Source organism: Ochlerotatus camptorhynchus, unplaced genomic scaffold (genome assembly GCF_037179485.1).
Source record: "Ochlerotatus camptorhynchus isolate MF236.1 unplaced genomic scaffold, CSIRO-AGI_Acam_v1.1 ptg000328l, whole genome shotgun sequence".
In the NCBI taxonomy this organism is placed as follows: domain Eukaryota; kingdom Metazoa; phylum Arthropoda; class Insecta; order Diptera; family Culicidae; genus Ochlerotatus; species Ochlerotatus camptorhynchus.
The window spans coordinates 2,786,969-2,802,264 of NW_027040816.1; the positions used below are offsets into that span (position 1 = coordinate 2,786,969).

General features: G+C 39.8%; 1 protein-coding gene across 5 annotated transcripts in view; it reads left to right on the plus strand.

The window, feature by feature from the left end:
• Mctp (multiple C2 domain and transmembrane region protein) overlaps positions 1–15,296 on the plus strand; it is a 168,654-nt gene that overhangs the window by 36,457 nt on the left and 116,901 nt on the right. For all 5 annotated transcript variants that reach the window (XM_065230129.1, XM_065230127.1, XM_065230130.1 and 2 more), the window contains exon 2: positions 555–1,153. In XM_065230129.1, the coding sequence (XP_065086201.1) occupies positions 1,108–1,153 (46 nt within the window). In that variant the 5' untranslated portion in view covers positions 555–1,107. The remainder of the gene's footprint in view (positions 1–554; positions 1,154–15,296) is intronic.

Consider the following 15,296-nt stretch of genomic DNA (forward strand, 5'->3'; position numbering starts at 1 on the left):
TATCAGAATGATGCCCCTTACCGGTTTTAAGTAATGACCAATAAACTAACAACAAATTCATTATTCATTTCAATCGAAGAACCTTCCTGAAAACGCAAGAGATGTATCACAGCTACGCCATTATCTTTCAACTTGACCTTTGCCCAGACAAACCGTTACCATGGTTGCAATTCCAGCGATTTATGATAACAACCCCTTTACGATCGAAACATGTGAAGAAAGCACTATAAATCCAGCGGCGGCGAAAATTGTTCCCCTGAGATTTCACCTCAACTTGTTTGTGTGGCGATTTCCACTCCAGGCACATCCTTCCGATTCAACCTTTATCCTTCCGATGTGCGGTGACCGATACTTAACTTCACATTGCGTGACTGTTCAACTTATCGATTGCTATTGATTGATCGGTTTGAACTCGTGATTGAAAAATTGTAATTATGTGCACCCCACCGCCGATGAAAGTCAAACCCATTTGGCTGTTGATGTTCACCCATTTTCACATTTTAACACGCAAGCTTCTTTAGCTGTGAATAACGAGTCATATTTTCTCTTTGCAGGGATTGCTGTTCTTTCCTAGTGGGAGAGGGAAAAAGAACGGAAATGTACTCCACCAACCAGTTGCAGCAGGCGGCCGGGCGTCGCCACGAGTAACAAGTTCGAGCTCCTACCCCGCTTCCACACACAACGCCTACTGCCAGTTGCGTTTGGAGACATTGTCGTCTGTGCCTATTGGCATAATAAAAAAAATCCAACATAAAGAGTAACCACCATGGAACAGTAGTTGTGTCGGTACCGTGCCGTCGTCTTCAATGAGCCGTCATAAGAAGCTTCAACGCCGGCAGCAACAAGCAAGGTACCTTGACGTCGGTGCACCGGTGGGACTTGACATTCGTCGAAGAAGCTCCCCATAGGTAGCACACACAAAAAAGTGCCATGCTCCACTTGCACCCGACAGCAGCAACCTCGTAGAAGGTTTTCCGTCGCGACAATAACGTCTGCTGTCACCGTGCGGGACATATTCGCGGACAAGGTCTGCGTGTAATTCGGGGCTTCGCAGAATAGTAGAAGCAGCAGCAGCAGCGGAAGCGTGCGCTTCCTATACTTGTGGATATGATGGCGGACTCAACGGTGGTGACCCCCAGCGGAAGCACCGGCAGTGAGTATCCTTTTTTTGGCTAACATTTCTATGGACATTATACACTAGTACCCACACACACACACACAGCAGTAGGTACACCGTGACCTTCGCACCCATGGAAATTTAATAATATAACGGATTGGTTGACTTTTACGGTTGGTGGAGTTGTAACCCGATGGTGGTGAGCCGAATTATTCGACACTTATTTTTTTCTTTTCGCATAAACGAGGGTTCGGGAGGAACCAAAGAAAATCCATAAAGTGAGTTATATCGCAAGCGTGACGTTAAATTATTACCATCGTATAGGAGTCTATTTCTGCACTACAGAGGCCATGAAGGGAAGCTCAACAAAAGCTGCAACTTTAGGGTGGGTGTGTTATAAATTCATTAAACCCCGCTTAGAGGCAGGAAGTGGGATTAAGTAATTGACCAAGTGGCTCCATGTGTAATGTTATGGTCGGGTACGGCAGAAGTTCCAAAAGTAATACCATGCGGTTCGGATACAGCGTAGCACAGTAGGTGGGAAAGCGTGAACATCGATTTATGAGCTTACAGCCTCGGCAACATAAATATTGTATAGCAACAGGGCTTGCTTTGTTCGGGATGCGGTTTTTTTTTCGTGCGACGCGTGCTCGATTGTAACAGATGGTTGATAAGCGACCTGCTGCATGATTTGGATGTTGTTTATTTGAAGTTTTGGCGCAGATAAGGTGGTTCGCTTGTCAGGTTCACTGTTTATTGGAAATGTGGATTGTTTACTTTGGAGCTTTGGATTTGACTACGATTACTTGATATTCTATGCCGGCGCTGGTGGTTTAGTGGTAAGCGTGACTGCTTTCTCAGCCCAATGGGTCTGGGCTCAATCCCAGCCGAGGTCGGTGGAATTTTTCTGAGGCATAAAAATCTCTGGTCACGTCTTCCTTCAGAAGGGAAGTAAAGCCGTTGGTCCCGGCCTATGTGTGTTGCATGGGTGCGACATCCGACATTCCGATTGCCGTCAATAGATGGCAATCGATGTCCGTGGGTGATTGGCACTAGATTGCGGAACAGAGAGCGACGTTAAATAAAGTAAAGAAGAAGAAGAAGAAGAATTGCTTGATGCTCTATAAGGCGACGTCGATTGATAGGAATAGTTGATGAGTCGCTAACGATTGATGGAATCAGTTTTGTTAATAGACTTTTAAATCAAAGACTGGTCGATTTTTAACACAGTAAGTTCTCGATTTTAGCAACATGAAGTTTTGTCATTTTTGTGTTATGTGCATATAGTAGTTATGTGCACATCTTTAAGTTGGCTTTCTGCTAATTTGTCCGTCAATATTCCAAATGCGTACAAAAATAAGAATCATTTAGTTGGATGAGACAGCGTTGTGTAGGTTTAGATCATAGATCTTAGAATGGTGCTGTCAAAATCACACTGTAGTTACAGGGTGGCCAGCTTACTGGTAAAACTGGGAAATAACAGATAGAAAAGAAGCCTGGAAAACCAGGAAAACCCATGGAATTTGGCGGGAGAACTGGAATAAATCAATAAGTTTTAATGTACGGTCAACTTTGTAGGCCATATTTTCAGAATAATTTAATGAAACAGTGCGAAACTTTACCAAAAATATGACTTGCTCTTTTGCTGCGCAATGCAGATATTTGTGTTCTTTTACGATTCAATTACTAACTCACCAATATTGCAAATTGAACTTTCGTCCTTACTCAAATCCGGATATGTCTTATGCATGGAAAATATTTAATTTGCCGGACTTAGCAATAAATATGTGTGAAAACTGAAGCTGGGTTTAATAATTTTCTTGATTTTTTTATACGACCAAATTTACCGTAAAATTCTTTTCAGAATTCCCATTTTATTAATCCCAGCTCAAGGGCTATTCAAGTTTTCACATCTCAATCTGTGTTGAGAACTTTATCTGTGCCAAGCGTTGCGACCCTGCAGTTATGACTTTTGAGATTGTTAGCTTACATTGCCGCTTTTAATGTTAATGTCGTTAATGTTACCAGCCCGGCAATAGGAAAGTGAAGAAGTGCGACGCGAACACTGGTGCGGTAACCAAAGTACGATGATAGAGGAAACGCTTCATTAAACTTGAGCGTCTGTTCACCATGGAAGTGCGGCTCAAAACGGCGTTTGTTCTCCGTGTTAGAATTTATAAAGTTGCAAATACCGAAGAAAGAAATACGAATCGGAACAATCGGCACAGACCTACGTGACGAAATAAGAACTACGATTGGAAACTCGGAACATGGAACATGCCATATGTTAATCTATGACGAACTTCAACCACGCAACTTCGAAGTCGTAGCACTGCAGGAACTTTGCTGGACGGGACAAAAGGTATGGAAAAGCGGGCATCCAGCGGCTACTTTCTACCAGAATTGTGGCACCACCAACGAGCTGGGAACCGGCTTTGTAGTGCTGGGTAAGATACGCCAACGCGTTACTGGTTGGCAGCCGATCAAAGCGAGGATGTGCAGGTTGAGGCTTAAGGACCGTTTCTTCAACTACAGCATCATCAACGTGCACTGCATACACGAAAGGAGACTTAGATCTTCTCTCAGAACTTCATAAAAAATAGTGTTTTTCACTTAGTTCTCACTAACATACATTATTTTGATTAACACTTCTTATTATTATCGCACTACGAACTGACTCCTAACAATTGATATCCTCCAATTATACGTCGTTACTGTATTTCGCATTCAATTTTCCCGATGTCTGTTTTAAAATATCACTTTAGTTCACCCTTTTTATTTAGTCTGACACAAAGTGTAGCATCTGATTTCATTTATGGGTTCCAGCTCAAAACGACCTTTTCATTTCACTCTCAGTCTGTTTTTGGTTCCAGCACTTTGTTCCACATAAGATTTCACTCTTTCCCTTCTCCGGGGGAAATAGAAGTTTGATTCACTGTAACTTGGGAGGTAATCTTGGGGCAAGACAGCTTTTGATCATGAGTGAAATCGGAGTTTATTTTGAGTAACTCTGAGTAACTTGCGTTGCTGAACATCAAATACACATAGCAACCGATACTGTCAAGCAAAAACAATTTACATATTTCAACAACATTTTAAACGGTACGCTTGGAATGCTTAAGGTGTTTCACTGTGAGATCCTTATTCTCGTAATCACTTCGAAACTTTAAGTGCACAAATATCAGCTTCTACGATACGTACCACAATGAAACTGTTAGTCCACGTTTGCTGTACTGCAACATACATGAAGTAGCAATTTCACGTGAAATGGGGCATTCATTTCCGAGATGTGTGTAATTGGAAATTCGAAGTGGAGGTGCATGTATAGACTACGTTGTGGCCATTTGTGAACTCTACAAGGAATCCCCTTAACCAGGAAGATCTTTCGGTAATGGAACGGTAATTGCACTTTTACATTGCACGTGTACGAAAGTAACTGTAAGCTGCCGATGACGTTCGAGTACTGCAAACATTAGTGTACTGGAGAACACCACCACTCACCACGCGGTGTTTGAATGAACACCGTTTGGTGAGACCGGATGGAATTCAACTTTGAAATCTGTGTTAGGGAAATCGCTTTTCGCAGGCAATCGGTGATAATTTTAATTATTGCACATTCGTGCAATTTTCAATAGTAACATTTTGAAAAATGATAAAGTCTTAAACTAAACAGATGCGTAGGAATATTTTTGATCGATTGGTGATAAAATTATTGAAGTTGGTCCAGGGGCAGCTGAGTTATTAACGTTCAAAATCTTTCGTAATTTTGTTACATGTTCCAATTTCGGTTTTCACAAAGTGTGCTCTCATATAGAAATCACAGACGTAGTCCTACGTCAAAAATCATTTAAATTTAGGTGCTCTGACGAGCGTCAATTTTAACATAAAATTGAGTCATAATAGATGTCAAATTCAGCTCAATCAAACGTACTTTTCGTCGAGTAACAAACTTTTCAGTCTCCTGCAGGAGCGCTTAATTTTACATGACATGTTTGCTTACGTCTCATCTTTTATGTCAAAGATGGATTCCGTCACGTGTAAAATTAGGTATTTCTAAGTGTGTGAACTATCCCCGGGAGGATTTTATTCAATATTGAGTGGATTCATGGCGGTCAAGGAGGGATTCCAATTAATTCAGTCAATCCAAAGGGGGATTCTGGACGATCCCATTATGACAAAATGAGATGTGGCTAAATATGGATCATCACAACAACATCAGACGATGAAAATTCAACCTGTTCCCCTGTTTTCAACTCGTGTCTATTTTCGGAGAACTTCGAGATTGGGGCGTAATTGATTTTGTAAACAAACACGTCAATTACCGATTTCTCGCTAATTAAAGCTCAATCTCGAAAACTAGCAACACAAACAGGTAGAGGGATGACTCTTCTATCATTTGGTATAGTTTGTTTGCAATATTGAGACTTTATTCGCGAGCAATCGGTGATTGACGTGTTTGTTTACAAAAGCAATTAAGCGCAAATCTCAAAGTTCTCCGGATTTATATCATTCTGCTGGAGTATCAGGGGAAACAACGGACGTTTCTGGAGAGAGTTGACCCTAACTTTGACTTTTTTTTAGCTAAATATTCTCTTAGATTAATATCCCTCTTCCATTATGAATGCTTGTAAATAAAATTTTACGTGTAAATTGGTGCACCGTAATTATTAATAATTATTAATAATGATGAGTTTCCTCATTTCAGGCATGTAGTGCTGCAAAATGAAATACCTCTTTAACCAATTTTGTGAGATTATTTTTAAATGTTCATGAGTTAAAAATAATCTTCTGAAAACATTTGTTGAAATTCCAACTTCCTTGGTCTTGAAATCACACCACCAAGTGTTTCCTATCTGGGAAATTTGCCAGAATTCTCATTTTCCGATTCCCGGGAAACCTCGGGGAAACTAGTTGGAAACAGTTTTGAAAGACAAAAAATATGCTAAGCATATTTTTTTTTATTGAAAGTGACCCACGATTTCCTTGTCGAAATCGAAAGCAATTAGTAAGGGAACTCTGAAAATACTTCCCGTGTAAATTGAAAACTGTGTCCAGGGTAAGCCAAAAGGACTTTTGAGAAGATATGAGGTAACTTCGAGGGGAAGTCGGAAGTGTCTTTCAGGGGTTGTCAGAAGAATTTTCGGAGTAAAAGTAAAATAAGTAAGATAAATGAAAGTAGAAGTAGAAATATGCCACTGTAAGGAAAGCTGGAAGAAACTTCCGGAAAATGTTGGATAAACTTTTGGGGAAAATGGATAGAAAATTTCGTAGAAATTTTGACGAATCTTTAGTGTGAAGTCAGGGAAGCTTGCTGGCGAAGAATATTCTAAAAGAAACCGGTAGATGCTTATGAGACAATCTCTGAAAAATTCCCGTTCGAAGTTAGAAGAGACGTTTATAAGAAGTTGAAAGAAATGCAAATTTAGGCAGACGGATGAATCTTTCAGAATAAAAAATTTCCATGGGAAGTCCGGGTGCAATGGATAGCCAGTAGGACTTCTGAGGGTAATCTGAAGATACTGTTGGAACGGAAAGTTGTTGAAACTTCCGTTGAACGATGGAAGAAATTGGCGGGAGATGTTGGAGAAGATTCTTCCAGGGCAATTTAAAAAAAAACTTCCGGAAGATGTTGGAAGAAACTTCCATGCAAATACGGATGAAACTTGGTCAAAATCTTCAAGAGCAAGTTGGAAAAAACTTCGAGAAAGTGTCGGAAAAATATCCTGGGGGAAATCCTGGCGAAGTTCAAATTTTAATAATTAACTTCTCTAAATTATAACTGGTCACTGGATAAAAATATTTTTCGATTCCTGGAAATTCCCGGGAAGAGTCTTCAGCTGTTTTAAGATTCCCGGGTAGAAAGAAATAGCTGGGAATTGGAAACACCAACACCACCACATCACTGAAAACCTAGGGGAGCGACACATCTAAATATCAATTCTAGATACGCAACAAATCTCACACTAGCGAATCAATATTCGCAAAATCTTCTTTCATTTCTCGCATCTACTTGCATCGCGCATCATATTTTTGCAGGGAATCTTCAGCATTGGCATCAATCTTATTTCTATCTACTCAGCGTATGTGCAGCTAACCAGAGCAAAACAATTTTTTTCCTGTATCGTTGATAGAGTCCCCCCCCTCGCCAAAAACTTCACAGACATTACACTTTTGCCATCGATCCCTAGAAGGAAAAGAGGCCTACCCCTGGTCTGGACAAGAGCCATCTAACTTAGATCTTTTAATGAACGAAAACTCAATCTTGAAATCAAAACATTCTGTCAGACGGCGATTGCTTGAACATTATTAGATGAAAAACATTAGACTACTTTGTTAAATGTTTTATCCCATGATTTTCTGCTCATTATTTAAGCAGAAACAATCCCTCCAGGGTCATCGAGCTCTTCGAATTACAGTAGATCATATGCAACTACGACTATGGCTTTTTCACAACCATCAACGGCGCAACACTTGATGAGATGAAAGTGTGAAATGCACAAAATTTAATCATCGCCATAAAATGTACAGCACCAAAATCCATTTATAAGTATTATGGTGAAATCTATAGTTCATTTTTCGCGTGGAGCGTTTTTGCTTTTTGTTTTTAACAAAAACCTGATACGCTGGCTTCTCAAAAATCAACAGATTTCATTTTGTATTAGTGCAACAAGATAAATAATGAAACCATCCGACACCATCCCTTCCACTTTCCCTCCTCCCTTAAAAATATTTTTTCGTGACTTCTGAAAAATTAAATCTAAGCGATACATGTCAAATGAATTCCAAATAAATGTAAATCGACTTAAAAGTCATTTTCATATCAATTGACAGCAATAATGACAGCCACAGAGCAGTTTCACGCCAAATGACAAATCGGGTAAATTCGACCTTCTCCGATTTGCATGAAACTTTGCATAATTGATTGTTATGGTCATTTTTTGCTAAAAAGCGGCTGTTTTGGAACTTGTAAAATTTCCCAAATTTTCGTCTTTGAAATTTTTCAAAAAATTTCCGGACTGGAACGACACTTCTGATAGAAATGTTTTTCAGTAATTTTAGGCAAAAATAAGTTATAAATTTAACGTAAATATCTCAAAATGTTCTAGCCCGATTTTGTATTTTTTTTTGGTCAACAAAAGTTCTTGTTCTACGATTTTTGACAGTTTTCAAGTATCCACGGCTTTCAATATTAAAAAATGGCAATCATAAGCATTTTTATTTAATTTGTTAATAGGGCAAGAACATTATGAGATATTTTAATTCTATTTTTTTTTAAATTTTTACTCAAAAGAAGTAAAAATATCTTTGTCCCAGGCGCCATTTTTATTGATCAATGCTACAATTTTTAGAAAAAAAAATCAATGCCGCTATTTTAACATTTTACAAAATTCAAAACGACCAAATTTTTGTAACCAGTTGGTTACAATCCGTGGATTTTCGTTTGTATGAGTTCTTGTTGTTTGGAAAATTCACGTATTTTAATATCAAAGACAGAAGGCAACGCTGCAAAAACACTCGAACCATACTAAAGGGAGGAAAATCGTAGTCTTAAGCTGAAAATGGAGAATGATCGGCAAAAGGCATGCGAGTGGCCATCTTCTAAAAGAAAAAACCTTCTAATTGGCAGAAGTAATCAGGCGTCCGTGTAGACCGATATCGTGAAGTGTAGTGCATATATAATACAACCCCCCCCCCCCCTTGTGGGGTTTGGGCTGGAAAGCCTACTTGCGTTAAGGTAATTGATTTTTATTATCCTGACGGAAATTTCCCTGACTGAATTTGATAATTCTCAGGACCTCTTGTGCTTTTGTACATTTTGTACACCTCGTACCGCAAATAAAACGGTCTTACACGGCTCGGCTCGGAAGTCAAGATGGCTTCCGAGCCTAATAGTAAATGATCCTCGATCGTCCGTCAGGGACGATTCCCTTAGGCCGGTGGCTTAATTGCTAAGGAGGGTCCCGTCTCGGCTCGACCAAGGTGGCCATGCCACGGTAAGCCGATGCCGTCAACGACGGAAGACGCCTGCCAGCCAAACGAGCCAGCAACGCCTGCTGAGCCGTATGTGGCTGATGAACGCCACCAGATCCGCCATTCTCCCAAAGCTGCAACACTGTCTGCAGCCCGCGCTGCTAGTTTCCGGCCACACGGTAGTGCAGGAGCACCCGTGTGGGCCAACGCCAGCCAGTCGGCGCCGTCGGGATGTTCTGAGGCATAGCATCTCTGATCACGCCTTCCTTCGGAAGGGAAGTAAAGCCGTTGGTCCCCGGTTCATGAGTTGATGGGTCGATAGGTAGGGTCCAGGTGTGGGAGCTGCCTTGCTGGCACGTCGGTAGCATTGGAGCTCAGCATGGAAAACAAGATCAACGGAAAAAACAAACCAAAGGAAAAAAAAAAAATTGTTTCGCTCTCAAAGGCTCCCAATATCACGTGAGATATTAGAATAAAGTATCAAGCATGATATTGGTTTTACAAGCTCCTTTGATATTGCGAGACTATTCAGAACATGTACGACATGATTCCGTTGCACATCGTATTCTTAGAAAGAGAAAGCATAGTTTGTTATCTCTCGTTACTCTTCACAGATGGCAGACACGAAGTTACTGCTACCAGCAGGGATGGGAGTTTCGGTTCGTGTTCGGGTGTACATCAAAAATCTTGAAGCTCAATCTCACCACAGTTGGGTGAGAATTGTAGCTGGTGAGTTTCGTTAGCATGATATCAAAGCAACCGTATCACAGTTTTTAATATCATCCGCTGTTGCCTGCTTGTTGATTTTTGTTTACGATACTCAAATGAGATTATGCTCATTGGTGAGATTTTACCTTTTGGTTTTGTTCCCAACACAGGCCACAAGATTGATACAAACTTTGAAATTTTCGCTCCACAGTACTCAAACGGTTTCAAATTGGGTCCTGATTAGCCTCCCAAAATTTGAACTCAATTAGTAAGAAATTGACTTGGCACAAATCAATTGAAGTGTATATGGGAAAGCTATAATTTTGGTTAATAACTATCTCCAAATTTACCAATTCACTCTGATTAAAAAAAATGACCGGTAGGCTGTGGAGTTTTGACGTCTTAAGAAGAGTTATTTATTTTATCAAGATATACATTTTTGCCAAGTCTTCAAGACGCCATTTCAATGCATTAAAAAAAGTTATTGAAAAAAACATGTTTCACTAAAACAAAGAAATCCAAAAATATACCTCTCTCTTATTTTGATATTTTGTTTATCGAGTATTGCTTACTTTTTGCTGAAAATGTCAGGATGCGATTTTTTGCGCTTTGGAATCTGTATAAAAATTAGAAAATTGTTGTATTTTCGTTTTTTCAACAATATCTTTAAAATTTGCTTAAAAGCTTGTAAAGCTTAAGCTGTGTAAAGCTTAACCAGTATATTTCTTTACAAAAGTTATTTTTTAAATGCATTTGCATAAGTGAAACATATAACATTATATGGTTGTTAGCAAAACAACCGAAACAGAAAAAAAAAAACATATTTTCGACATTTTTTTTTGTAACTTCATATAACTTGGAACCAGAAGATTGTGGAAATTTTACGTCTTCGAAAGAGTTGTTTATTTTGTCAAGATAAATAACTTTACCCAAGACATCAAGTCTCCAAAACGTCAGAGAATGAAGTTAGATTGTGGTGCCATCTTTGCGGAAGAGTTTTAAACTACAGTGCTTTGCCGATTTTGTCTCCTGTCAGCGTTTTGGCTGGTGGCGCTACGCCATCCGGAAGAATTTTCGTTTGAATTATTTCCAAATGTATAGTCCAGTTCAGTTTTTACGTATTCAGTAACCGTGTTGTGCCAGTGTTAGTGATTTAGACCGTGAAATCAGCATGAAAAGAACAGATTCCCATTGGTTAAACCCTGTTAAGCCGTGCCGTTCTTTTCTGGATACTAATTTGGTGAGCTCGTTCCTTAATTTTTGTGGTAATTCTATCGTAAATATTTTTTTTAAATCATTAAATACGCGTCAATCAAATTTTGCGCTACTGTTTTATAAAAAGTTTCAGTACATTATCAGCATCGATACTGTACCGGAGCGGGGCTTATAGTAAGCAAAATCTTCGGAAGCATGCGATCTTGAAATGGGCTAATGGGTATACGGTGGAGCTGTCACCTTTGAACTCCAGAGATCAAACTTTTTGCAGTCATAAAGAAATGGTTACAGGTAGATTTTATACATAATACCACTGCCAGACCACTGCCAGACAGGAGTGTGATTGTAGATACATACAGTACATACAATAAATGAACGAATGAAAAATTGCATCAGTCAAATGTGTCAAAATTAGTCTGTTTTTTTTTTTTTTTTATATAAAATCTTTATTCTAATCCTAACATATTAACATGTCTTACAAGCTAAGCTATTCTAAACTAATTACAGGCATATATTTCTAAGAAGAATTTGAAGCTAGGCAAGGAGATCATATGTCGTTCTGTTTCCAAAATATATTGACTAAACTGAACAAATTTCCTTAGAATCATAATTTTGTCATCCCTGCTAAACTCTTCTAAGGTTGGAGCTATCAAACTGGAAAAGGTTAAGAAGCGCATTAAACGAGGATCAAATCTGTTTAGTAAATGTCTAATAAAATAGTTCCATGACTGATTGACCGAAAAACGTTTACAAAATATATGCTCAAGATCTTCGAGGAATCCGCATGATAAGCAATTAGGGTTGTCAGCAATACCTATGCGATACAAATTAGCTCTGTGATCAATTTTCCTATTATAAAGTAAATAAAGAATAGATTTTTCATTTGAGTTCAGGTTCTTTAAGTTAATATTATTCCAGACACGTGGCCAATTGTTTTGTTCTTTAGTTTCAATAGTTGGTCTAGGCAATGATCCAATTTTATCAGAATATAGTTTTGTCATAGAAAAAGGTTGTGTTAGATCATGTTCGTAAAACAAATTCATGAAAGAAGGATACATATGTGGTAATATAGTAACAGGTTTCCTAATGACTACTGACTACTGATATTAGGCAGAATATAATTTTTCAACAAACACATGTCGGTCGAATTAGGATTTATCCCAGGCTACTATTGTATAAAAACGTAATTGATAGATATTGGGCGGTACGCGTCGGAATGTTTAGAAAAATAGGGCGCACGCTTGATCGAGTTTAAGAAACATTGGTGACTGCTTTTGGGAACATGATTTCATTTTAATAACTTGTTTACTTGTTTAACCAGGGCTTAAGCAATCGTCACGTCGGTCATAGCTTGTTATGATAGCCTGAACAATGCGTAAAGAGCAAACCGTGAAACATTGAACGTCGCGTGAAAGTGGAACTTAATGAAGGCCTAAGTGCTTTTTTCGTAACTTTTAGTTTTCGGATTAGAAAAATCATCGGTTGCAAGACAGTGTTAACGATTTAAATATATTGGATAATCCAAAGCTATGTTGATCATTATAACATTAAATTTTGAATAACAAATGATAAGACAATCTTATTCAAATGTCGTAATAATACCTCTGACCAAGGAAAAATGATTTATATAGTTTTCATAAAAGTTGACGATAGAAATACTAATGAGGAAAGGAATTCCGCATTTCCTTTTCCCAAGTCCTTTTCCTCTCCTTCCCTTCCCGTCTTCTCTTTTCAGAAAGCGAGTAATGGCGCTATAACCATATGCCATATAGGGCTAGGACAAGAGTTAGTGCTCAGGTCCCAACCGCTAGAAGAAAATGGTAGCGAGCAAGGGCGCTATAACCTAGGCGAATACAGCATTCCCTCCGTATAGGTTACGTCCGCACACCGCTCTCTGTTGTCCTTCGACTGAGGTCGGCTGGATCGATTGAGGGATGGCAGTGGGTTGGCGGTGCCATCCACGCTTGTACGGAGGGAGGACTATACGCTCGAACACAAGGGGTAAATACCTGTGTTCCATCCCAGGAGATCGGACAACCAAGGAGTGTACATTAACTTTCTTAGCTCTGTCACTCCCAACGATTTATATAGCCTATTTTCAAATCCTGCATACGGAGCGGTTGGTACGGTATGTCCCCGCTCTTTGATTACCTGTGGATTAAATGTTAACCACTGTCTATACTTATTAAGTAGACATGGTAAACATTCACTTCCACAAAAATTAACTAAACGCTACACAGTAGGCCTGGCCGCTTTATTGTTTGTTTCACATCCTTGATGTGCAGCAGGCATTAATAATGACAAGAAAAATGATAGATGTATCATTTTCCAGGATTCTTTCAAGTACTGGCTGTGTATGTGTAGACTAGACTAGACTAGACAGTGCTTTCCCGATTTTGTCTGCTTTTTTTCGATTTTTTCAGGATGAAGATTTTGCTGAAATTTGTGGTTTTTAAGCATGAATTCTCAAGCATTTCGCTCCAAACGACACTTAATTGTTTTGTGGCAACAATAACAGAGGAAATTCAAATAAACCTCAATTATTGCGACACTGCACAGCTGTATCGAGTCCCTCCCGATAAAGGTAACTAGGTGGCGGATAGAGCTGGGATGTCTGCAATACAAGTTATGGGCAGATACCCCATTCAAGAAGAAGTTTTCGTGAGCGCCAAAATTAACGGAATATTCATATGCAGTTGCTACGCACCCTATGGACGATGGAGCAGTTCCACGAGACGCTGGTTATGGACTTACCGAATAACTGATTGGACGTAGACCGGTAGTCATCGGAGGAGACTTCAATGCAAGGGCAGTGGAGTGGGGAAACAAATGTACCAACGCAAGAGGGCACATTCTGCTGGAAGCTCTATTGAAGCTGGAAATTAGGCTGTTCAATAAAGGCACCACCAGCACGTCACTTTATGCGGACATCAGGCAATCCGTTATGGAATTGGCCAACGGAATCCTGTGGCAGTACAGAGGGCGAGAACTTAAGAACTGAAGTGGAAGACGAGTTGACAGAATCGTTAGAGAGAGCATGTGACACGACCATGCCGAGGAAACTGGAGCTAAATAACAGACGGCCTCCAGCTTACTGCTGCAACGAGCTAGTTGTCTCAGAGCCAGAAGACGTGTTCAGAGAGCAAGAACAGAGGCAGACAGAGAGGAACGTAGAGGAATGTTCCGAGTGCATAAACGAGAGATAAAGCAGAGCAAGTCAAACTGTCAACTGGAGCTGGGTCGAGACGCTTCTGCCAACGACGCACACCGTGTCGTGATGACGCAGATCAGATGTCAATTCATGCCCGCTGAAATGTGCTTAGAGAACCTGAAAGTCATCGTGGAAGGACTTTTCTCGAAGCACGATCCAAAGACCTGGCCATCTACATCGTACGGAGACGGAGAAGGAGATAACGACGAAGTCACCAACGAGCGGCTCGTAGCAGTGCCTGCTGGATACACTCGGAAAACTCTTGGAGAGGATCATCCTAAACAGGCTAACGAAATGCACGAAGAGTGAGCAAGACTTGTCGGAGTGGCAGTTTGGATTTCGAAAAGAAAGAGCAAATGTGGATGCAATTCGGACAGTTGTCGAGAGAGCCGAGAAGGCGTCGTAACAGAAGTGGAGAGGAGATCGATATTACACCGTGATAACGATCGACATCAAGAATGCGTTCAACAGCTTCAGCTGGGCGGCCGACGCTACTTCCAGAACCGGGTTCTGGTGCAACGCTCTGAAACGTGATTTAAAACGGCGGTCTAACGCTGAAGCTACCCAACAAGTACGTACCGTCTCAACATTTCGTACGCAAACTGTTCGAGACATTTGGTGTACCCTTTATTATAAGAATAGTAAACATTTATCAGTAATTCCATTAATAGTGGATAATAATGGTTAAACTTGATTTCAAAATTATTTTGATGGTTACAATATTGAAAAATAAAATTTCCCGATTTTGTCAGCTACCCGTTTTTGTCAGCCTAAAATTTCAGATGGAGCTGACAAAAAACGGGAAAGTATTGTATTTATTTATGTCAATAGATGGTCCTTATTATGATGAGAAACTTTGCCCAACACTCCAAGTCGCGGAAATGCTTCGTTTCGGAGTTATTAATTTTGCTCCGCTACATTGCATTCCTGGCCCAGTGTGCATTGGTGTTTATGGCACGCAGAATAGAGGACAAACATCAAGGCTACTTTGATTGATTAACCATTGGCTGGTTCGTCTCTGAAATGGCTACTTTGTCACATTGCAAAAAACAGTGTTTCCCACAAAACAGCTAC